Source organism: Sinohyriopsis cumingii, unplaced genomic scaffold (genome assembly GCF_028554795.1).
Source record: "Sinohyriopsis cumingii isolate HCF-2022 unplaced genomic scaffold, ASM2855479v2 utg001324l, whole genome shotgun sequence".
Taxonomy (NCBI): Eukaryota; Metazoa; Mollusca; class Bivalvia; order Unionida; family Unionidae; genus Sinohyriopsis; species Sinohyriopsis cumingii.
Window position 1 is genome coordinate 100764 of NW_028315983.1, and position 24982 is coordinate 125745.

The 24982-nt window shown below is 34.3% G+C and overlaps 1 protein-coding gene across 1 annotated transcript in view; it reads right to left on the reverse strand.

Moving 5' to 3' along the window:
* Positions 1 to 22987, reverse strand: part of LOC149772641 (coiled-coil domain-containing protein 137-like) — a 28802-nt gene extending 5815 nt beyond the window's left edge. Inside the window, exons 1-6 of the mRNA XM_089947531.1 lie at positions 22813 to 22987; positions 22176 to 22327; positions 11429 to 11583; positions 3959 to 4026; positions 3322 to 3407; positions 810 to 898 (exon numbers count right to left, since the gene is read on the reverse strand). Coding sequence (XP_089803657.1) covers positions 810 to 898; positions 3322 to 3407; positions 3959 to 4026; positions 11429 to 11583; positions 22176 to 22327; positions 22813 to 22907 — 645 coding nt within the window. The 5' untranslated portion in view covers positions 22908 to 22987. The remainder of the gene's footprint in view (positions 1 to 809; positions 899 to 3321; positions 3408 to 3958; positions 4027 to 11428; positions 11584 to 22175; positions 22328 to 22812) is intronic.
* Positions 22988 to 24982: the final 1995 nt, after the last annotated feature.

Below are 24982 nucleotides of genomic sequence, written 5' to 3' on the forward strand. Positions count from 1 at the left end.
CCCCCAATTTCACGTTTTCTTGTTGTTGTTGTTGTTGGGTTTAATGCCATTTTCAGCAAACGATAGGCTACACATGGTGGCCAGTATTAATGGTGGAGGAAGAACCTGGGAAAACCCCATAAAGAACCACCGACCCACGAGAAGCTACTGGCAAGCTTTATCACATACCCCCATTGGCCAAATCCGAGACTCTAACCCATGAAGACAGAGGTGAGATGGCAGTGATCCATAATGGAGAGCACTTCAGACCACTCGGGCACTTGGGGCCCCCACATGTTTTGGCCTACGTCCATAAAATTTCATGGCTCACCACTATGTGCCTTCCCCCCAAAGTTTCTGCGGGCATTCTGGTTATCAATGTCTTAATGTACAGGACTCTCCTCTATAATTCTGGTTATCAAAGTCTTAATGTACAGGACTCTCCTCTACAATTCTGATTAATTTATTAATTGTTTCATTGTACAGAATTATGCTGCTTTACAGTCATCCTTTTTCACATCAATTTTGAGAGTTTTCACATCATTCTGGACTGCTTGTCTTTCTCAACAGCACCTATGATTGCCTGTCTTTCTCATTTTTAACAGCAACGTCAACAACATTTCAATGATCTGGGTTAAATTTGTGATGGCTAAAGGCTGATGGCTACAAGTTAGCATTTCTATTTCAAGCAAAAGGATTTTGCTTTCCAAAAGTCTTAGCATCATTCACAAACTGCTTTTAATGTACAACCAGATTCAACCCTTAAAACGGCTTTTCCTACTCAGGTCAGGATATTTCATGGATTGTAAAATAAAGAAATATTATCTCACCTTTCGTTCACTGAACTCAACAACAGCTTTCCTTGGCTTGGCATTTATTGTAGGCGGTTGTAAAGCAACTTCTCCAAATTTGACATCATCTGGAAGTTTAAACAAGGAAGCAATCACAACTTTCCTTTGGACATTTTATCATACAAATCAACTGGTAAATTTGAATGTAATGTCTTGGAGTTTTCAAAAGCTATTACTTTTGCCAGCACTAAGTTTACATTAAGTATTAACCTGCAGCATTCAGAATGAGTACCATGCATGAGAGTGCAGTCAGATTCAGAGTACCATGCATAAGAGTGCAGTCAGTCAGAGTACCATACATGAGTGCACTCAGTCAGAGTACCATGCATGAGAGTGCAGTCAGAGTCACAATACCATGCATGTGAGTGCACTCAGTCAGAGTACCATGCATGAGAGTGCAGTCAGTCACAGTACTATGCATGAGAATGCAATCAGAGTCAGAGTACCATGCATGAGTGTGCAGTCAGAGTACCATGCATGAGAGTGCAGTCAGTCAGAGTACCATGCATGAGAGTGCAGTCTGAGTCAGAATACCATGCATGAGTGTGCAGTCAGAGTTACCATGCATGAGAGTGCACTCAGAGTCAGAGTACCATGGATGAGAGTGCAGACATTAAATGGACTTTGTACTTGATTAAACCTTTGCACATGTGGACTTAAAAAAACTCATAAATAGTTTACTCTAAAATCTGTGTACATCACTCCTCAGAACTTGAATGACTAGGTGTCAATAAAATTTTTTTTCAAAAGTTCAATTAAGGCCAATTAAAATTAAATTCAGGAATCTCACAGAAGGATTCATTTAACTGTTTCATTAAGAACAATTACACAAGATTAACAGGGTTTTGCCATGCTGTGACCATCAAGAAAATAATGTAGGTCGAGGAATACAAAAACTCTACAATGTACTTCAACAGAATTTGTTTCCAACATTTTAGTGTCTAAACCTTATTATGTTTAATTTGTAGAATGTACAAATACAATACTGACTAATGACATGCCAAATGACAGAGGATTTAATCTGCACCAACAACAAAAAAAAAACCCCATGGAAAGTAAATCAAATCAAACAAGAGTCCCTTCAAAGGACTGATGCTCAACTAGCTGAAAAGAATTTCAAAAAATTCAAGATAAAACCATTTCTTGTTTTAACTGCTTCGTGCTGAAACCATCTCTGATATTCTTTAACAAGAAAGAGATTTTCAAATTAGCTGTTGTTGTTGGACATACTGGATGCCAGATGTGCATGATTTTAATTCAGGACCAACATGACATGACTTCTTCTGGTGAAAACCCCATGCTGATAAGGCTCTCCGTCTTGGATGAGTAACAATAACAAGATTTTCAAGATAGCTGCCATGGTGGCCATATTGAATATGAGATGTGCACCATTCCATTTAGGATAAACCAGACACCCTAAGAAGTCTTCTGTTGAAATTATGATGTTGATATTACCAGCCGTCTTGGAGAAGTTGTGATAAGATTTTCAAGATGGCCTTTGTGGTGATCATATTGGAGGTCAGACTGGCACTATATTCATTTACAATCAAATAGACTTCTCAAGTTTTCCTGTAAAATTCCATTCAGGTATGATCATTCATTATGGAGAAGTGATAACAAGATTTTGTTCAATGCCATTGTGGTGGCCACATTTAGACATTTGAGCAACACCATTTTTTTATAGGACCAACTAGATATCACAAGAAGTCATTTAATAATAATATTATCTCAATATAACAATCCATTCAGGAGGAATTGTGATAACAAGATTCTCAAGATGGCAACAGTACTTAATATGGACCAACTAGACATTATAGGAAATCTTCTCATGAAAACCCCATAGCAGTATGACTTTTGTTTAGGAGTAGTAATAACAGGATTGCACATTAGATTGGTACCATTTTCACCTAGCATCAACTAGACATCATAAGAAGTCTTTGACTGAATACTCCATGTTGATATGACTATCCATTCAAGAAAAGTTGCAATAACAAGATTTTCAAAATGGCAGCTGTGGTGGCCATATTAGACTTCAGATTGGCAACAATTTCATTTGAGACCAACTAGACATCATAAGAAGTCTTCTGGTGAAACACCTAATTCGACAACTTTCAGGAACAGCAACAATAAAACAGCTGTTGAATATCAGATCTACAACATTTTTATTTAGGACCAAGCAGACGTCATTGATCTTTTAGTGAAAACTCAATAAGACCATCCAGTGTGTAGCAATAACATGATTTTAAACTGGCTGCTGTGGTGGCCATATTGGATGTCCAAGCAGCACTATTTTCATTTAAGACCAACAAGACCATGGGATAAATGTGAGTGTAACGTTTCAAGACATTTTTCCAAGTAGGTTAGGAGAAGTAGCGATAACAAAATTATACTGTTTTACTAGTCAGAAAAAAGAGGCATTCCATGTTTGACTCAATCAAAAGACAGCTTATATATAAATACTAATGCGCATCTAAGGTGCTCCACTCTCTACCTTTGAATGCAGAAAAGTCTACCATCTTGTCAATTTTCTGTAATTTCTTCTTCATCTTCTTCTTCATGTCCCTTTCTTTTAATTTTCTACAAATAATAAACATTAACCAAGATGATGACTCTAGAAGAAATAGTGTCTGAAAAGTTAATCAACATTTATTATCAATTAATAATAGATATTTAAAAAATAAAAAACACTGTTATCAGGATGGCAGCTGAATTAGAATCTACACTTATTTTGGAAGAAATCTACCCCAGAAATAAGACTGCTTCCAATTAGCTCATATGTTTCATAATGCAACATTGCACAAACATTTATCCAACCGCTACAACGTTATACCATAATACATGCAGTTTAAGATTGATGTATAAAAAAGAAACTAGAAATGACATAATTAAGGTTATTCTAAACTTAAAGGGGAGTGGTAGAAGGAACTTTCTCACGAAGACCCAGTAATTTTTTGTTTGGACTGGTTGAGTGTTTTGATTACCCTCCACAACAAGTACTAACTAATAATAGTAACCATATTCTAACGATAATCTTTAGTTCTGGAATGAAACAAAGGAAAAGGTACCTGTAACAACAACAAAAAAACATGAATTAAACTTCTAATCTTTAATTCAGCCAGAATACTTACTCTTTTTTCTTTCTACTTTTCTTTCTTATCACTTTCAGCTGTCCTTTAACAGAGTCGTCAAAATTCACCTGCAAACATCGAAAACTGCTGACAATGAGCTGTACTTAAGCATGAAAGGTATAGCTAATTGTGTATACTTGTGCACATCAATCTGCTTTACACTGTTCTATAAAGATTTTGTTTACAAAATTTGGAAATATCAGCAAATGTGTATATATTTCTAAATTTTTCACCCAAATACAAACATCAAAAATGTACTTCAACTTTACTGCCTATGTGCAAAGTCCAATGACAACACGAAGCCAACTTTCAGTAATGTTAAATAGAAGATCGGTATAAATTCATCACACGGGTGGCATTAATGTTTCACGTTATAAAAGCAGAATATTTAAATAAAAAAAATCAACTAGAGCTATATGCAATGGATGCATTACAAAGAGCTCCACTCACTACAAATATCCAGTTATCTGGGTCTTAAACTAAAGAACTAGCGTTGGGAAACCGAAGTTAGAAAAATAGGTATTCAGAGGCCATAACTCCTCTAAATGATAATATGGAATGCTGGAAATCCAACTCATCGAGGCCTCAACAATCTGAATGTGTATGATAAATCTGACTGAAATAAACCTAAATGAAATTATGCTGTGAAAACCAAAATCAGGAAAGAAGACAATCAGGGATCAAAGTCTTCAAAATCATAAGCCAAATATTGGAAATGATACTTATTCAAAATCTAATCCAATAATATACAACTGCATGCCATATTTTGTTGGAATTCTACAATCCTTGGTAAAGTAATACTGCAGAAACCAAAAGTCAGGAGGACGTGCAACCAGGGACCATAACTCTTCTAAATGATGACAGAATGCTTGAAATAAAAAACTTTTGAGGTGTCAATCAATATAAAGTTGAATAACAATTCCCATTAAAGTTATCCTGCAGAAACCAAACTTCTGATGGACTTATGGATGGACAGACAGCTGGCAGGAAAGGGAACATTGCATTGGAAACAAGGAAATTATTTAAAAATATTGTTGATACTTGCATGAAATGATCAATTCTGTTTGTCTTCATTTAAATTACAACTGTGATCAAATTTATTCTATCAAGATAAAAAGGATAAGTGTATTTTTTTACTTTGAATTTAGAAGAAAGAGTGTGTAAAACAGAAAATACTTGAATATATTTTCTTTTTCCATGTTATGAGTCAGTTTGTCTATTTTCTATAACTATTTACTCAGATCTAACAGTTGCCATATTAGCTACCTCGACAATAATGAAAATTATTCTATTTATGCCATTATTTTAAAACATAAGACTGCACTCAAAGATAAAAACAATATCAAAAAAATTTTCTTTTCAAGAAGATGCTCTTATTTTTTCATTTTTCTGATTGAGAATTTCTATTTTGAAGGATGATACAGACACATATGTAGTAACTAAGACATAATCTTATTTTATGAACTAGAAATAAATTTATATATTTTATTACAGGAATTTGGGCTACCGCCCTATAATGCATACAAATTAGGTCACATTATTCAAGCACAATGTGCTTTTTACAGTAAATGCCACTCAAACCAACAACAAAAAACAATATAGTAAGTATTCATAATTTAAAATTAAAATAAAATACATATTCCAATTATGTTTTCATTTCATACTTACACGTACACTGTATAACTTTCTTGGCTTTGGCAAAACATAATGGTTGTGATTAGTATTAAGGCCAACTGCCTAAGAAGGACAGCTGCCTAATAACCAAACGCAAGCTGGCCAAGAAATCAGAATAAGAATTGTCTAAATAATATATATATATATATATATATATATATATATATATATATATATATATATATATATATATATATATATATATATATATACATACAGTGGAACCCCGCTATAACGCGATGATCGGGGTCCATAAAATCGGATCGCATTAAAAGCGGGGTCGCGTTAATGCGGGGTTTTACAATATTTAACTTTTTTTCCGAGAACATATACGTGTATACATGTACAATGATCAAAAGTCGGTTTATCATCAGATGAATATTAACTGGAATGCATTAATTAAGATATATTCAAAATAATCGATGGCTAATATATTTATAGGTTATTACTGTGCATTAAAAACATTTACTAATTTTTATTTGTTTGAACGATAATACAGATTGACCGATAATACCAGACTATCGCTATATCATGAAAAGTGTATCAACACCGTATGCTACCGTGCCGTCGTGGCATGCAGTTCATCCATAATGGATGTAATTTCATTGAAAATCGTACAGATTTAAAATATTCAATAATTTTGTAATAGTCTGAATTCGTCGTGTAAAATATAGGATGAACAAAATATTGAAACCATTTACTTGCCGTCTGATATCGTACGGTCATTGCATGCAGCTATTCCCGGGTCTACATACGGTGTCTGTACAAATTTCATACCGCTAAAATTTTATCATATGCGACAACTGCAAGAATAATTAACAATCAACGCATGATTTCAGCGTGCAAATAACTTTTATTTCAGATTTTGTGAACATCAAAAGAAACATGTGAAAACTGCTAAATTAATCGTTGCGCAAAGTGCAAAGTCAGTTGATCTAGGGCATACAGTTTCTCTTTAGCAGAAAACGACTTGCGTTTTTGAACTTGCTTTTCCATAACAGTAAAATATTTTTTTATATTAGCAAACAACGTACACAGATAAAGCTCGATAACTAAGTAATGAAGGCCTGCAATGGTTACGAATCACTTTTTATATAAAACAAAATTAAGCTGAACGGATGTACAATTTCATACCCTTTTAATTTACAGATAATAAAGTGGATATTATTTACTTTCAACTGTTTGTTGTTTGATCACACCGCCAAGCACAGCATACATGTTGGCGGCTTTCGTCCTTTGATGTTTATTAAACTGTGCGACTCTTGTATCAACCACAGCTTTGTCTGCTGCTTGGCTGTGATTGCAGTTAAATAAGAAGCCCATGTCGGCTATTGTTTGAGCAACGACTGTATACAGAATTCATGGAAGACAATCACAAAGACGATTTACTGGCTTTACTCATGGATCCGTAATAAGTAACACTTCCGATAATGTTTACTTCGGCTTAACAATTCAAAAACCTAATGAAACCAGTTTTCTCTTCTAGAGTAGAATACGGAGCTTCACCACAACCTGTTCAAATTGATAAATTTCAGAAGCCAAGCGTTGTACACACTATTTCTCGTATGTTATATATATCGTATTATTTTAGAATTCATACACGATCACTTCTCCAAAATCACGTAAAGAACCTGGATAAATTGTTAAGTTCCGATCGTTTATTATTAAAAGTCATACGCGAATTCTTCCACCAAATTATAATAAACGTTTTACACACTATTTGTCGTACGTTAAACAAACATTTTCACGGTCCGATAAAAATACACGTAAATGAATTTCAAATTTCAGGAACCATGCCACGATCACATTATTTTAAAAGTCACAACTAATCTCATGCCCAAAATGAAGTTAATTTCTTGTTTTGTTTTTTTTACTTTTCTCCAAATTTTTTTTCTCCATGTGTGAATGAATATACGAAATTTCGGGAGCCATGCTACGACCGCGTTATATCCGAATTCGTGTTATGGCGGGGCGCGTTATAGCGGGGTTCCACTGTATATATATATATATATATATATACACACACACATATATATATATTAATATAATATGCAATGAAAACAACGGTTTCAATGTTTCTCTAATTTTGGTACCTTCGTCCATATTTGATGGCACATCAGTATCATTTGTTCATTGTTCGCTTTAAATGCATTTTTAACACATCATTTGTTCAATATTGTTTGTTGTTCGTTTTAATGGCATTTTTAACACATTATTGACTATAACAGGGTTTCCTGGATACCAGAATCTTCATAAGAGTAGACATACTTTTAATTTTGGAAACATGAAAATTTCAACAGCAGAGTCATCACAAGAAGTTTTTTTATTCGATCCATTTCTACAAACCAAGTATCAATCATGTAGTGTGTGCTTATCAAAGTCCAAGTGATTGTAAAGGGGTCATGTAATACCTGTAGGTGAGATCTAAGCAAACAAGCAGAATAAGTTACCTGCTAATTGGTTGCCAGTATCATTTAATAAAAGGACTAATTACACTCACTTGTGTTTTGATATCCAACTTTGATATTCAGCATACTTATGATCCATTGTATTTAGATCCTTCTGTGTTGCCTAGAACACTTACATTATATCGTACACAATATTTAGAAATACAGTGCCATGATTTTGTAACTTGGTTTTTTGAAGGAGGAATAAGATGACCCATGCTAATTGTCTTATATCATCATAAAATAGATTTTTTCTATTGCATCCCATATTTAGAAATATTGTGCCACAATTTTGGGACTTGTTTTGTATGTGGAAGGAATAGGAACTGACACTGACTGTCATAAATCATCATTAAGTCAGCCGTTTCTTTAGTGTTATGGACATATAACTTTTGATTTTGATAGATTAACATGAGTACTTTTCGATGGCAACTTTACATAATCTCTTTGGTGCCAAGCATAGATTGTTGATGAACCTGATTGTCACCTGACAGGATGACAGAAGTTAGTAGTTGATGCAACTAAGAAAGCTGAATGTCAAAGAATCTGACAAATGCATGGAATGAATCACTATGTCGATGGCTGAAAAAAGAGAAAACAATGAAACATTGTTTGCTATATGCACTCACACTTGATTCCTGAATTGACTATTGCTGCTAAAGTGTTGCTGGCTTCACCAATAATGTCAGTTTCTTGTGAGTGAAGTTTATTGTCACACAGTCACATCAATCCAAAGGGCCATGTACGTTTAAAACAAGAAACTGGAATGAAACTGATAACCAATAAAAGATCCTCAACTTAAGGATTTTAAACCTGGAGTGGAGAAGTCTGTTAAAGTTTGTTTAAAAAAAAGTTAATGGGAGTTCAGTGCCTTTCCCAAGGACACACAGGCAGTTGACTCAAGATGGTCTGGCTGGGTGTCAAACCCAGGACCATCCAACGCTCTGCCAACTGACATATAGCAGCTTCATTGTCCAATGCTGAAAGGGCTAAATGCCAAGATTTCTGTCAAAGTTGGTCAAAGTCTGGAAAGTTGTTTTAGATTATTGCTGTAATTTTTTTGACAAAACTGTGCCAGGTTACAAGCCACATGAGCCATTTTAAATAAAAATTTCCAAGAGAAGAGAATGTGTTGGCAGTAATGGTAATAACATGGTATATAGGGGCTTGGACAACCTCAGTGACAATCTACTTCAAACCATCCAATGTTTGTTCAGTTTAATAATTAAAGACCTCTATTATCATTAATGTAAATACATGAACAGTATCAAATAAACACTTTCTCTCTGTCCAGATAATTTACATGCAAATACAAATTTTCATTTTCCAAAATATTTTATCCAGAAAATTAAATCTGTAATTACAAGATTGTGTATTGATGCATCAAGCAAGTTTAGTGATGGTGAAAACTGGGCTAATAAACTATGTTACATTATATCCTTGCTTGCCAATAAAAAAACAACTGACATGATAAAGTTCTGTATTTTCTTTTAGAACTAAAAAATTATGGTTGCAGTTATGGTGTTTGTGCTTTGGTTGTAGAATTATGTCAGTCAGTTCATGTACATTTATGGTACCCATTTTCGCCCAATGACTTGTTCTGAATGACATAGTTACTTTAATCTATGTCAACCTGGGACAAGTTCATGAATATATATATCATGCTGCTTAACCTGTTGGAGTGTCTATCAAGTATTAACAAAAACAGCTTATAACAGCCGATGATATAAGTAAATTCTCACATTGAGAACGTTTCATAATGTGAAGATTATCTGAAAACAAGATGTATCACTTTGACGATTCAAATCATGTCAACTATGAAAATTTTAAAAGATAAGCCATATTTTCTTCAAAAATATTTGAAAAACATCTCTACACAAAACTCCAAAAACATGGCGAGAATTTCTTGATATATGTCTTGGAGCCAAATCACTTAGCCTGGCTCAGGAAAATAATCATGGAATATGGTTGTTATTTTTTTAAATGTTTTAAAGATGTAAAAACTGAACTGTCTAAAAAAGGTTATCATGGGGAAATATGCCAATGAATAAACACTTACTGGCAGTTTCTCAGAAGCAGCAGTTTAAAGTTATTTTTTCAATTTTCAGTACTGCCAGTTATAACTAATGGCAGGTTGGCATCACTGTATAAATATAAAAGCCTTTTATGCTGCGATGCTTTCTGTCAAGTTTGGTAAAATAATGATGAGAAGTTCTTTTTCAGAAGTTATTTTAATTTTTTTTCAGTCTTTTGTATTTTGTGGCAAATCTGCAACATTGGTAGAGAATTGAGAGCTCTCTATGACAGGATCCTTTAGTCAAATCTGGTAAAATATATTATTTTTGAGAAGAGGTCATTTTAAAGGTGTTTCTATTTTTAGAAATGCAGTCAGATTTGGTAGTGGAATGGTATCACTGGTACAAGGCTGAAAACCTTCTGATTCTTTAGAAGTTGTTGAAAGGTTTTTCTAGTTTTAGCAATGGTGACCATAACAGACAGAAGATCATCATTTCAGGGGGCCAAAGTAAAATAGTCTGCTAGTCTGAGGTCAGTAAATTTCCTGCAAGACCAAGGTTTTTCCTATTTTTAGTAGTCAAATAGCTAGTAAAGTTTTTGTTGTTGCTGGTCAGCTTGTGAAGAAGGACAAGAGATGATACAGCAGGACAAGTGATGATACAGTAGGACAAGTGATGATACAGAAGGACAAGTGATGATACAGAAGGACAAGTGATGACACAGCAGGACAAGTGATGATACAGAAGGACAAGTGATGATACAGCAGGACAAGTGATGATACAGCAGGACAAGTAAACTTCTCACTATACTAGTCCTTCTGGCTACAAAGAAATTTATGTCAAATTCTAGGCCGGCATTTAAATAAACTTTAATGACCTTCATGTCAGAATGTTGTCTGTAAATTTTGCCTTAAGCTGGTTAATTAGGTTCTTCTGGGGAAACATCTGAAAATAGCAATTGTTGACAGATGTATGGCCACACCTTAGGCTAACTTGGTCTTAAGGAGAGCACAACAAACACTCTATATGCATTACACACCAGCAAGTGCTGTCTGCAGACTTACACACTAAAAAAAACTCGTACAGTTTAATAAATTATCCAATTGTCATTAACTTTTTCTTAAACAAACAAATTCAATGAATGGACACAACTAATTAATGCAATATGAATAAATTTGACAAAATTATCAATCAATGTCTCAGAAAACATATTTTATTCAAATAATCAGTTGTTCTATGCTAAAAAAACCCAAAAGACACTTCCTATATCTTGATTAGCAGAAGCGCCATAAAATTAAATTCTGGATAATATATGAGTTTAAATGTACATGTACCTTAAACTTATCCTCAAGTCTGGATTTAATAAGAACTCGCTCAGTTTCTCTTTCAACTCGTGAAAAAAATGCCTTCTCAGTTTCTCCATTAAGCCTTGTAAAGTCTGGGATTGGTTTAAAAGGTCGTGATATCCCTCTCTCGAGCTCTATAGCACCTGTCAATAATAAAAAAAAGAATTAGTATAACTTAAGTATGTCAATTATCTCAATATTTAAAGATATCTCTAAATTATAATGCATCTGTATACTATCATTCCACTATAATAATGAATTTAATTTTTGAAAAGCTTTTCATTTCCAAAAGTTTGCAAAAGTATTCAAGGTCCATATTTAAAGATAACTTGAGCTATTGGCAATGTGTGCATTCCAAAAGGCTTGGCTTGAGCTATTGGCAATGGGTACATTCCAAAAGGCTTGGCTAACTACAATTTTCTCAACAAGGCCTTAACAGAAAAACTTATGTATGGAAACAAACAGGATAAAAATGTTTAGCAAATATATACATCTATTATTAATTTTTTCATATTGATGCAATAGATGAAAAATTGGTACAAAAATAACACTTACCCTACAAAAGCTACTTTAATATTCTGCAGTTTTGAATAATTATTACACATTTTTATTCTTTCAACCGAAAATTCAGAGAGATAGCCACAGCAGGCATGTGTAATATAAAGACAATCCAGATTTGTCTGCCAAGTATCTTATCAACTTCGATTGAATTTGAAGGCTACACTTCTGGTGCGTCAGGCTATGAAATATGTTAAATTTCATTCCACTGATGGTTACTGTTTGTTTCAGTATGGAATAAAATGTTAACCACTAATCAGAATTGTAGCATGTTCACTGTGCGACAAACCAGATGCACTGGCATGAAAACGCAAATCAAAATGATGCAAAGCAACATAGAAACTTCACACAAAAGTGGTTTTAAATGATCCATAAAGTATTTAAATTTTACATTTGGAACAAATTTTGGAATGTCTCCTTTAATGCTGATATATGTAGGCAATCAGTGATTGAATATGCCAACAGGATTTTTAAAAATTGGCACAGTTGGAAAAGGAGCAGACAGTATAAACTGCCCAAGTTACAAGTTATAGCCAAATTCTTCATTTGTAGGAGGGAATTGAGTGTTGTCAATAATTTCCTTCTGACAGAAATGAGTGTCTGTGGCCATGGCAGCTATTTTGCATCTATAAGAAGTACAATGTTAAGGATCTTTCCGTTAGTTATCTACATTCAGACTTGTTCTAGATAAGATTTTCCTTGCAAGAGGAAACTGCTCTATCTCTTCTGTTTTGAAGATATCACCATCATGTCTTCCAAATGTAAGTGAATTGATAAAATTGGTACATGTAGTATGTTTTTTGTGGCCAGGATGAGTCATGCAGCTGGTCAAATGGAGCAGCCTGAAATGATCTAAAAGGCTGAATAAAGATCGCTGACAATAGGTAGTCTGTTTGGAAGCATTTTTTCCCCCAATTATTTTTTACTCTTTTGTCATGGATGAGAATGGCATATCAAAAGGTCATAAGTCTGTCTGTCTGTAATCCGCATACTGGAAACACATTTAATATGTCAACATGTGAAAAATGGCACCGCCCTAGCACTGAGAGACTTTCTAAAGATGAAAAGACCATCAAGTCTATATGTCGATATTGATATTGCATCATATCATAGGATGTGTATCATGAAATTATATCCATATGTAACAGAATGGTATCATTTTACTCCTGGAAATAAAGTCAGAAGAATGGTGCATTCAGGGCCTATAGGTACTGTAGAAATAAAGTCAGAAGAATGGTGCATTCAGGGCCTATAGGTACTGTAGAAATAAAGTCAGCAGAATGGTACATTCAGGGCCTATAGGTACTGTAGAAATAAAGTTAGAAGAATGGTGTATTCAGGGCCTATAGGTACTGTAGAAATAAAGTCAGAAGAATGGTGTATTCAGGGCCTATAGGTACTGTAGAAATAAAGTCAGAAGAATGGTGTATTCAGGGCCTATAGGTACTGTAGAAATAAAGTCAGCAGAATGGTGTATTCAGGGCCTATAGGTACTGTAGAAATAAAGTCAGAAGAATGGTGTATTCAGGGCCTATAGGTACTGCTCTACAGGCAATATGTACTTCTGTGAGAGGGACCAATGTAAAATGACACTGTTTGCAGTGGCAACATGCATAATACAGAAAATGTATACCTCTATGCTACCTTCATGTGCTGTTAGTGAAATTTCATTAAATATGGCTATTATGGAAACAATGTAAGCAGACAGATGATAAAATGGCCACTCACGTGTGTTTGAAAAGCAGACATGAAAAATTGGCCACTCATGTGTTCTTGAAAAATGAGCCTGAACTTGTCCAAAGAACACTAACTTTAGCAGTTATTAAAGGACTATATTGAATTAGGGCCATGTTCTGCACCCTCTCCAAATGTCCTTATATTATGTATACTGTACATATGAGATGGTTAACATTTATTTCTGACATCAGTTTTGTGTTCACGTGTCCATTGCCATGGTTACAGGGTGTCAAAACACTATCAGAAAATGCATGAAAAGCAGTTATCTCTTCCATTTACTTCTCAAAGATACAGCTTTTCCATGAGCTATTCACTCAAGTTTCAAATTTAATAATGATTAATATTACTGAATGTTTAATATTATTGAATTATTTAAATGATTGTTTGATATTACTGAATATGACTGTAAAGGAGGTGTTAACAGGGGCCTGTGCATTTGTTTATTTGGCGAATACATGGGTTTGTTACCTTCACTACAAATGACAAGTGTTCTTTATGTATTTATGTACTTTTATCTTTATATTTTCATGGCTATATAACACATACACTACTGTGGTAGCCTATAGTCAAACTATAATCTATTTATAAACTATATATTCATCTGTAAAGATATAATATGGACATTAGTAAGAAAGAAAAAACACTATTGGTTCAGCACTTTTAATAAACTTCTGAAAAATGTGAAATATGTTTTAGAAGTAATGGCATTGGAGAATACAGAAAAGAAAGAGACTATGGGTATTGTACTCTTTAGACCTTTTGCGCCTATTTTTAAACCAGCACGGGAATACTGCATTATAATGAATGCATAGTTGTCTGTGAAATGAGAGAATGTACATGTTTATAAAGAACATCCACCTATAATGAGAACAAATGGCAACAATCATTTTATTATTCTTTTTGCAAATGCTATTTACCAGCACTTAGAGTCGGCAAAGATGGTGATTTACATCGTGCAAGATTCAGGGCTTCATAGAATGAATGCAACTTTCAAAGAATTTTTAGGAATAAGTTTGCTCAGTTAAACTTCGATGAAAAACAAGTCAAAGTAAGTATTTTTCAACATTTTCATCGATTAAAGTAACTATATATGTCTATACTCTCTTTCTCCTATACACATGTAGGCCTATATTCAATTCTTTGTAGAGACTAAAAATTGGGGCACTCGATGGGGGCAATGAAGAAATTCAAAAATGTATAGAAACATTGTAACGAATAAAATAAGGTTATATGAATATGTGTTCATATATACCATTAAAGAAAAGCTAGTCACATTATCACATTTACTTTTATAAGATGACAGCAGTTTCAAAGGCAAATTTTGTGCATAAATATTGTAAGTACTGTATACTATAAATGTAGGCCAACGTGCTTGTCCATATTCCTATGCAAAAAATCAAGCAAATATCTTGCCGTAAGGCTTTCTATATAACTTGAGGTTCAGAGAAGTGTCAAAATTAAAATGTATGCAAGGAAGAGACGATGAAGCATCTGATAAAAGAAATGCATTCACTAAACATATATTATCTAAGGGTAGCAGTTAACCAAAACTAATAGCAAATCCTGATGATTGTAACGCCCCCACTCATAAACCCACAATATGACCCAGGGGTGATGTTTCGTTGATGGTATGGACAGGTTTGTCACAGGCCACATAAAACAAATCCCAGAGATGCAACGTTGATGGTCCAGTGGCATTTTTTCACTGTGGCAACTATGATGCATTCTGCTCTAAGCCAGTCTTTGGATCTGGTCACAAGTAATTCTTCGATGAATAGGCGATATTTGAATCGTGGATACAAGATGGTGGCCAAGAGGAGCTTCTTGTTGCTGGCAACATCAGCAAAGTGTGTGTTCAGTGACGTCAACATATCACGGCGCATTGTCTGAATATCTTGACTCCCTTCATGTTCTCGAGCCAGCAACATTCAGAGCATTTTTAGCATAGGAAGAATGACAGATACTAATATTTGGCTATCACTTACTTCTTTGGTAATGTCTGCGAATGGGCCTAACATGTCCACAATATTGTTAATCAAGACCCACTGTTGGGCTGCTAGGCTAGGCAGGTCACAGAGATTAGCTATAACAAAACCAACATACTGTATGTAGAATTCCAGCGTGTCTGGACATCTTGGATGAGTTTCTTATGGGCAACACCAAATTTTTCTTGCTGCTCTTTGAGCTGCTGTTGTACCAGAATTTGCTGACTATGGATCGCGAGATCGCCAAACCATCTTTGACAGCTCGTTGCGACAGAATGCCATCACTGACAACAAGCTGCGGCGTGTGTGCAAAACAGCTAATGATGTCGATTTTCAGCCAGACGCATTGCTTTAACCACGTTTGCACCTCCAACACACAAAAGAACATGGATATGAGTTTCGGGAATGTTGTATTCCTCACATAATTTGTCCAGTTTGCTCGCCAAATATTCTCCTGTGTGTGATTCGTCGAGAGGTGTTGCTGCTAAAATCACCTGTTTCCGATGAAAGTCTTCCGTCAGCCGATGGACGGGTCTGACCATGCATCAGAGGTCAAACTAAGGTCAGATTGGGCAGAAACTAAATCATGCACCTTGCTTTGTATCGCCTTATGCATGTCAGGTATCAAAGATGTGGAAAAGTAATTCTGACTTGGAATTTTATAGTGCAGTTCTGCCTTGGCCATCAGACGTCGAAATCCAATGTCTCCAACAACGGAAAATGGTTGCACATCTACTGTCATGAACTCTGCAATAACTTTGTGCCAGCTAATATTCTCGGGTTGTCAAATGCAAATGGCAGCTTCCGGTCCAGCATGGTGTCAATAGTCAGAGTATGAGGAGTTGCTGCAGCTGTTGAGGTTAACTGTACAGCATGTTCGATGATGTGCTTGCAGCATAAGTGCTGGACAAGATTTGATGTCGTATAGCTTTTCGAATCCTTTCCAACTCTGGAAATACATGCTTTGCAAAGTGTGCAATTTGCTTTGGACTCGACTGCATTTACTTTAAAGTAATTCCAGACTAAACTTGAGTGTTTCGAATTTAACATTATGCATAGGCTTGGTAGTATACTTAATAGTGTACAATCGCTAGGAAATATTAATAATCCAATTGATTTGCGCTCCTGAATAAATGTTTTAATTCAAGTAAGTTACTACTAAGTTGTCCACATGGCTGGATGGATGCACGCACCACGCTGCGATTTGCCCGCTGAAGCAGCTCAGCAGCTGGGGTATCCAGGGGTAACATCACAGGCACTGGCATGCCAATATCAATGCTGGAAAATATTTGTATGTCAGCGTTCAGCTGCTTCAGCATGCAACCACTATTTGTTGATTAGCAGCATTGCAGGACTGGGTAAATCACAGATTAACTATAGTGAGTCATAGTTTCGTAGTAGTTGGAAATTTTGCTAGCTATCTAATCTGCCTAGCTATTTGCTAATGTGTTTGCTGGAAGTTCAACAGCCACACGAGGCACCATTGGCTGGTTGGCTGCTGTGATTGGGATGAGTGCAAGAATAGTATTGATGATTTTTTGTGTGCAGACAATCAGTGGTAGTTTACAGCAAGCATGTTAAAAAGTATTTACTTTTAAGAATATACTGTCTTTCAATTAACCTCTAAATAAAATGTTTATTCCTTAATTTCCACTATTTAATTCTGATTTAAAATTCAAGCCATGTCAAGATGAATGTTTTGAACGAATTTATATTTTGGAAATTTGTTTACATCGGCTCTGATTATTTCTGCCGATACCGATTATACCATTTGTTCTAATAATCAGCCTGATTATGAGTATGACCGATTAATCGGTACAGCTTTATGCCACAATAATGAAAACATCATGGTATGGATGACAATACAAATTATACAAAATTATAATTTTGTCATATAAACATAAAAGGAGCCAGATGACTACTGACGAAAGTAGTGGCCAGTGTAGAAAAACAACTCATTTGATTCCCCATTGTCATATTCATATTCTGGAATAGATGATGCAACCTTAAGATGACTAGTTAAAAATGCGGTCATTGTCAACTCATTGTTTACCCATCTTTTGCAGCCAATAAACCATAGGAAATGACACATGGACACAACACCAACAACCCAAGCACCAACCTTACAGATACAATACCATCCTTTGATGGAGTCCATGGAATATTTCGGCTTGTATTGGATCCACAGCAAATTGATTTAATTTTTGGAGTGGCCAGACCGGATTTTTACATTTAACAGACCTGGAAAATTCATGCATGCCATAACCTCTTAGTGCCCCTCCTCTGTGAGACGCTCATTTGTATATTTTGGAGCCTTTATGACTTGATAAATGCCCAATAGTGATATCACGCAGGTAATCAACTGATATCCTGAGGAATTCATTCAGATTCCAAGTGGATGCATCCATCTTGAAGTACAATTTGTGCTTATTCAGCAAGTAGTTCTCTTGAACCAGGATTTAAACCTTATTCCATTGCAGGAATTGATTCATTTTCAAGCCAAAAAGGTGGAAATAATCATCACTGAATAAGGAAGAAGGAACATCAAAGTTAATATATAACTTTGTTTTAATTAGCTCATGCAGATTTTATAAAAGTGACCTGTTCTTGAAAAATTTTCAGACTATTTTGTTGTAGTGATAGATCACAGGGATTCATTAGTGAAGTAGATTTCCAAATGGAATTTGCAACATCTACTATTTGACTTTATAAAAATACTTCACTCTGCAAAAGACTCGGTTATGGCACACATTGGGACATTAACAAGATGATTTTGATGTACATAAGGTCTTTTACATACAACACAATGTTTGTGAGATCTTGATGTCGATGGAATTTGAAGCTGAATAGATTGTGAGCCTTTTTTGGCATCATTTGAAATAGTTTAGACCATTCACCAAATTGTCATATCTGACATAAAGTCTCATTTGTTGGGTGCTTTTCATACATTTGCAAGTATTATCTTTAACAGTCATATTTAGTCTATGATACACAGAGCCTGGGAATTCCATATAATAAGTTCTTGTAAGGATGGAGCCAGAAACTAATTTTTTGAACAGTATCTAAAAAGAAACAACTCATTATGTATTAATTAATTGTTTCATATCATAAATTTTTGTGTCATTCATTATGCCATGTTACATCCAAACATTTTTCATTTCAGAATAGTTTTTGGTCTGAATATACTGTATGCTTGTTATGTTTCATGGTTAGTGCCAACTCCTCCCCCACCCCATATTTGTTTCCACTAGAAAAAATAGGTAGATGGATAGTCCTTTAGTATTTTTATTAATGCCATTATTATTAGTACATGTATTAGTATAGTAGTACTAGTAGCAGTATTTTTAATATTAGTAGTAGTATTCATAGTAGTGGTACTTATATTTAAGCAGGACATCCTTTGAATAAACAACTTTCCTCTGTAAATGTTATTATATTTATGATTGTTGTTATAATCATTAAGTTTTTCAGGTTATGAGGTTATCATTTAATGAAAAAAAGAAAATATGCTACTGTAATAAATATGCAATATTTAGATAAATAGACTGAACTAACTTATTTTGTTAATTTTTATTTTGCTGATTAGGAGGTAGGAATAATACCATTATCCTTTTCAATTAATAAACCATAAATCAATTCAGTTACTTTATCTTCCACCCTGACCCTGGGACATGTTATCCACTGTTTGGAAACAAAATGTGTAATTTATAATTTCAGTAATTGCTAGAAAAATCATTGACTTAGTAGGCAAGTAAAAATTTATGTCAGTCCAAAACCAGTTTTTCTTGATTTGGAGGAGTGATTAGGAAAATATTTGGAAATGGTTTCTAATTTCCCTAATTGTTAGTAACATCATTGATGTAGAAAGCAAGTTTAATTTTTTTATGTCAGTCTTAAAATGATTATTCTTGATGTTGACGAGTGCACCGGAAAATGTGATAAAAATTCAGTATAAATAAACTGAATATAAATATACTTGTATGAAAGTTATACTATCTAATTATGGAAGAATAACTGCTTCCCAACACTGGTTCCACTAATATTATTTTCTGATGCAGCTATGATTGGCCACCCGTGTAATGTTCCATTTTAGGTGAATAACATAATGATAAAACTTTTACCTTGCATGACATTAAAATAAAATGATTTTCAAATTGTGCATTATTTTTTGTTAGTTTTGAAGACTGAGCAGTTACTATTTTTATTTCAAACCTGTAAATTGACAGCTGTTGGTATTATGGATATTAATTCTTAAAAAGAAAAAAAGATAAAAAAAGATTGCACTTTGGGGGATTCGAACTTGGGGCGACAATTTGGTGCAATAGATGATGTACTGTTTGAGCTATTGAAACTAGTGTTGGGTGTACATATCATTCGGATGACACATTTTTCTCCAAGCAGATTTTTTTTTTATATAACTGCAGACTATACTTTGTTCTTTGCCCAGTTATTGCTTTAGTTTTAAAGAATTAATATTGTTACAATATGAGGAGAGACCTTGTTAACAAAATTTAATGAAAAAATATGCAGGTTGTAAATGCTATTTCCATCAGAAAATTGAGAGATTCATTTAAAGATTACATGTACAGTAGAACGGCACTGTAATAGTGAATTAAACGTTGCAAACGATATTGTGATGGAAATTAACCCCTTTTATTAATGTTTAAAATAAATAATGTATATGTACTTACCCTATTATTTACAGCATCATTTTGCAAAAAATTGGCAACCTAAAAATACGATTCCATTTAATGTTTACTCCATGTTGTCTTTGTTTATAGTTCCAATTGCCCCTTCAGCGCCTCTTCAAAAAAATCTTTTTCCCAAGGCAATTTAGAAAAAATGAAGACAGAGATAAATGAATGGATAACATTGGTTTTAAGATATCTGAATCCTTATTATTCCAGGATTTTTTAAATATAATAAAGAAGGAAATAACATAGTGCACTCTAGAAATGCGGGTCTAATTTCTCATGCGTAGTGATACATAGGCAGCTATGGCGCAACAGGGAAAACTACGACAATAATACATAGACAGCAAAATTCAAGATTTTTAAAATTTTTTGTGATTAGCGCAAACATGAACACATAAGTTAATATGAGAACCTAATAATTTTAATAAAAATTAATCAATCAGTGTAAATACCTTATTCGATCAAGCCTGCGCTTATATCTTATTTCTAGTTTCAAGTTGCTCAAATGTAACATTTTCTCTTAAATTTCCCATACTAGACCATGTTCAAAGGTCGTATTTAGGTATGAAAAAGAAATTTAAATGCATACTTAATACAGAAAATTAATGATTTATACACTGAATAACACAATGAGACACAGAGCTGTGATATTTACAAGAATTTTTTCGCCCCATAAAAACGGGGGCAGAAAATGGCCCTTATTCAATATCGTCATTTAGGAAAGTGAATTTTGCCAGATTAGACATTACCAGTTTCAGAAAGCGCAATGAATGAATTATAAAATTTATAAAAGTAAAATTATGTTATCTGCCCATTTTCTCCAATTTTCCTCTTAAAGTCTCGGAAGTGAAAATGACCCAGCAGAACTATCAGACTTTTGGGAGATGCACATCTGATGTAAGGTCACACTGTATACTCTATAACCCAAATTTCACCCATCAATCACATAGCAAAATAAAGAGAATCTAAAGTTATTTTCACAATAGCCATTGGTTACTGATTTTCACAGATGGCAACTAATATATCAGAAAAAAATCTATTTCAACTATTTCTTTTTCCTTCTCTGTCTATTCTATTAAATATGTGTTATAATTATTAATAGTTATAATTATTAAAAGTGATATCATCTAAAAATTGTTGCTACTCTGGGCAATGTGTAATTAGTATCTTATAGACAACAAATATTTATTTGACATTCCTTTAGATCCTGCAACATTTTTGTCCAATTCCAAATTAGTGTCCTGTGATCATACTGTTGACAAGATTTGTAATGAGTCACAAAAGTCTGACACGGTAAAATCTTGGCCGTTTAATGTAGATATTTTGTTGAAAACCAGACTGGAATACTAGTACTAGCATTCTTGCATCAATAGTGAATCTGCCCATGATCATATTTCATTGGCAGAACAGTTATCATATGTACCTGCTTATATGTCAAACTGCACATAACAAAGAGTTTGATCTGTCATAGTAATGTGCCTGCAAATCAATTTCTATGTTGTTGACAACAGACATGGGTCTGTACAGTTTGCAGTTGGACACATCTTACAAGTATAGTCCTCTACTGCATACTACAGGAGGTCATCTTAGTTATCTACTATAAAAAAGCAGAAACCCATTGTAATATTTAAAAACTTTGACATTATAGCTCCCATGAGCCTAAATTAAATCGGGGGACATGATCTGAAAATTAAGAAGTAGCTAAAGCAAACTAAGATAATATCACTGGAAGATATTAGAAAGCTGGAGATAACACCAAACCTGTATCCTGCAGAGCTGCCTTCTTTTTCTTCCTCTTTCTAATTCTCTTTATTAAATTTGGGTTTCCTTTGAAGTCCATTATAAATTTGACTTTGCTTGGGATTTCCTGTTCATCTTCATTGGTGGGTCGTAAATTGTTTAGTTTTGGTTTTCTGAAGAAAAAAAAGGATATGTGATGCTGCTAATATGACAATATCTCCACATATAAATCAAAATAGCCTTCATGTTTTACATTAATTTTTGAACTTGATTCCAACTAATAAAAATCTGATTTTGTGTGTGCTGTATAATAATAAAAAATAAAGTTCTTTATCAGTCAACTGTATGACAGTGCAGCATCTCAACATACTCCCAATGCACCTCTAGTTTCTACACACATTTTTTCTCAAAGTAAATATCCAATTTTTACGTTCTATTTTATTTTTATATTAATTTTTTTATGTTGTTCATATACTGGAATAATTCACCTTTGACAGAGACACTATTTAATTATTTCTTTTTAAAAATCTAAGTAACGAACTATATATCTGGTGCACAGTTTTAAAAAATCTGAAATAAACTCGAAAATAAGTAACACTCGAAAACCAATTACAACGGAATGTTTGACAACAACTGTGTGATTTAAATTGTATCTCACATTCCAGATCTTTCTCTCCCTGGAGGTGGATCCACCGATTTTAGCTTCTTGTGCTTCTTGCTTCTTTGAGGCTTTCCAATTCCTAGCTTGCCCATCTTACCAACTCAAAACACATGGATTTCAACTTCCTGTGATAAACGTTGTCTTTCTGCTTACTTGACTAAAACCTATCCCAACGCAAACACACGTTATTTTTTTTTTTTAAATAACGGCATATGATTAAAAACGAACAGGGGCGAATTGTTAGAAAGAAATTAAGAAAGGAAGTAATGAAGAAAAAAGTTACGAATGTACAAATATTTTATCTTAAACCTCGTCAGAAGTTGTCTGACAAAAAGAAAAAGAAAAACCATTGTCATGCTTGTGAAGTGAGAACAATACACCCCCACAACCTGTACGCTATATAATATCAGGAAACATGCAACCAGTCTATCATCGGATTTTTAAAAAGAATAAAGAAGACGATTAATAAGCTGCAGTCCATAGCAATCTGGCACTGCCTATGTACTTGAACAGTTTTGAATTTGTCTTGTTACAAAATAAAAGTCTTTGTATCAGATTTTATATATAACTTATTCAGACTCCAAATCTTTCAGACGATTCCACGTTATATTCAAACATATTAATCATTACTTTATATCTTATATGAGTACATGTTTTCTTTTGTTTTAAAGAGTTTATCTTCATGGAGGCTTTAGCAAAATTTTTGTATCTTTGTATTTTTGGACGGCTAACATTTAAGCGGCATCATACACAGCTAGCATTCTGCCGATGTGAAAACAATGGCACTTTCACTAGTCACAAATACGTATGATTAGATTAACTTAGCAAAGCAACTTACACAACATTTAAAGAAATAAAAGTTATTTCTAATTACGCAAAAAGTATATCGTTCGTTATCTGGTGAGATCGGAGTCACGCCATAACTTAATATTTAATGTTTTTGAAAATATTGGATCAGACAACACAATTTCGATCGTTCTATAATCTGTAATCTTACCGAATCAGGATGGTTTCAGTTTGATTGCACGTGCCATTTGAGTACTCTGTTTCGTAGTACCGTAACTCTATTTAATGTTGGGTAATTTTTAAATGATTTATTTATTTTGTAATTGATCGTTTAAAAATAACATCATACCATTTAGCCAAGTTCGATCATTTGGCACCGCATATGGCGATATTTGTAAACCCCCCCCCCCCTACATCGGGATATTCGTCTCTTTGTTGTATCAATATAATTAATTAATTACTACGAAAATTAATGGTAATAATAAATACTATCTGTTTAGGCAAGTGGGTGCCATCCATTCTGATGGGACTTGATCAGCATTGCCTCAATAGTTGGTGTCTTGACATCACCTATTAATTCGAGGTTGATAACCTTATTTTGCCAACGAATCCCAAGGATAGAACGGAGAGCCCGCATATGGAATTTCTGTTGTTGCTTGACACTTCTGCCTGTACAATCCAGATCTTGCAGCCGTAGAACAGGGAGGCGAGAACGACTGCGTTATACATCTTCAGCTTCGTAACATAGCGATTTAATATGTTGCGAAGCTTTCCATGTGAATGACGTGCTTTATTGATTCATGCGGAGATCTCCTCATCAAACGAACCGTGTTTGTAGACGACACTGCCTACGTACTTGAAGCTGTCAACAATTCTCAGTTTAGTGACGACAATGGTGATGACTGTATGGAAAGCCGCAGGTACCCGGCGGTGATCACAATTTTTCCCTATATTATTATATGGGCAACAATTAGCGGCTCCGATAACAATTAGCGGCTCCTAAAATGACGGTGATTACAATCTTTCCCTATATTTTTATAGGAGCTACAATTAGCGGCTCCTACAACAATTAGCGGCTCCTTCTACAATTAGCGGCTCCTAAAACACTTTTATCCATACACTTTTAATCTACGGCTCCGTTAATAAAAATCACAATTTACGGCTCCAGAAACACGTGTAGCTCAGTCTACAAACTACAATCACCGGCTCTTCGACAGTAACGCCGCTGTAATTTTGATCTCCGTCTTTACTACCGAACGCGATTCGAACGAGATTTCAACTCAAAAACGAGATCTACTAAGCTATTATTTCCAGCTCCTACGATAGTAACGCCGCTGATAATCTTGAGCTCCAATTTAACTAACGAACCGAACGAGATTTA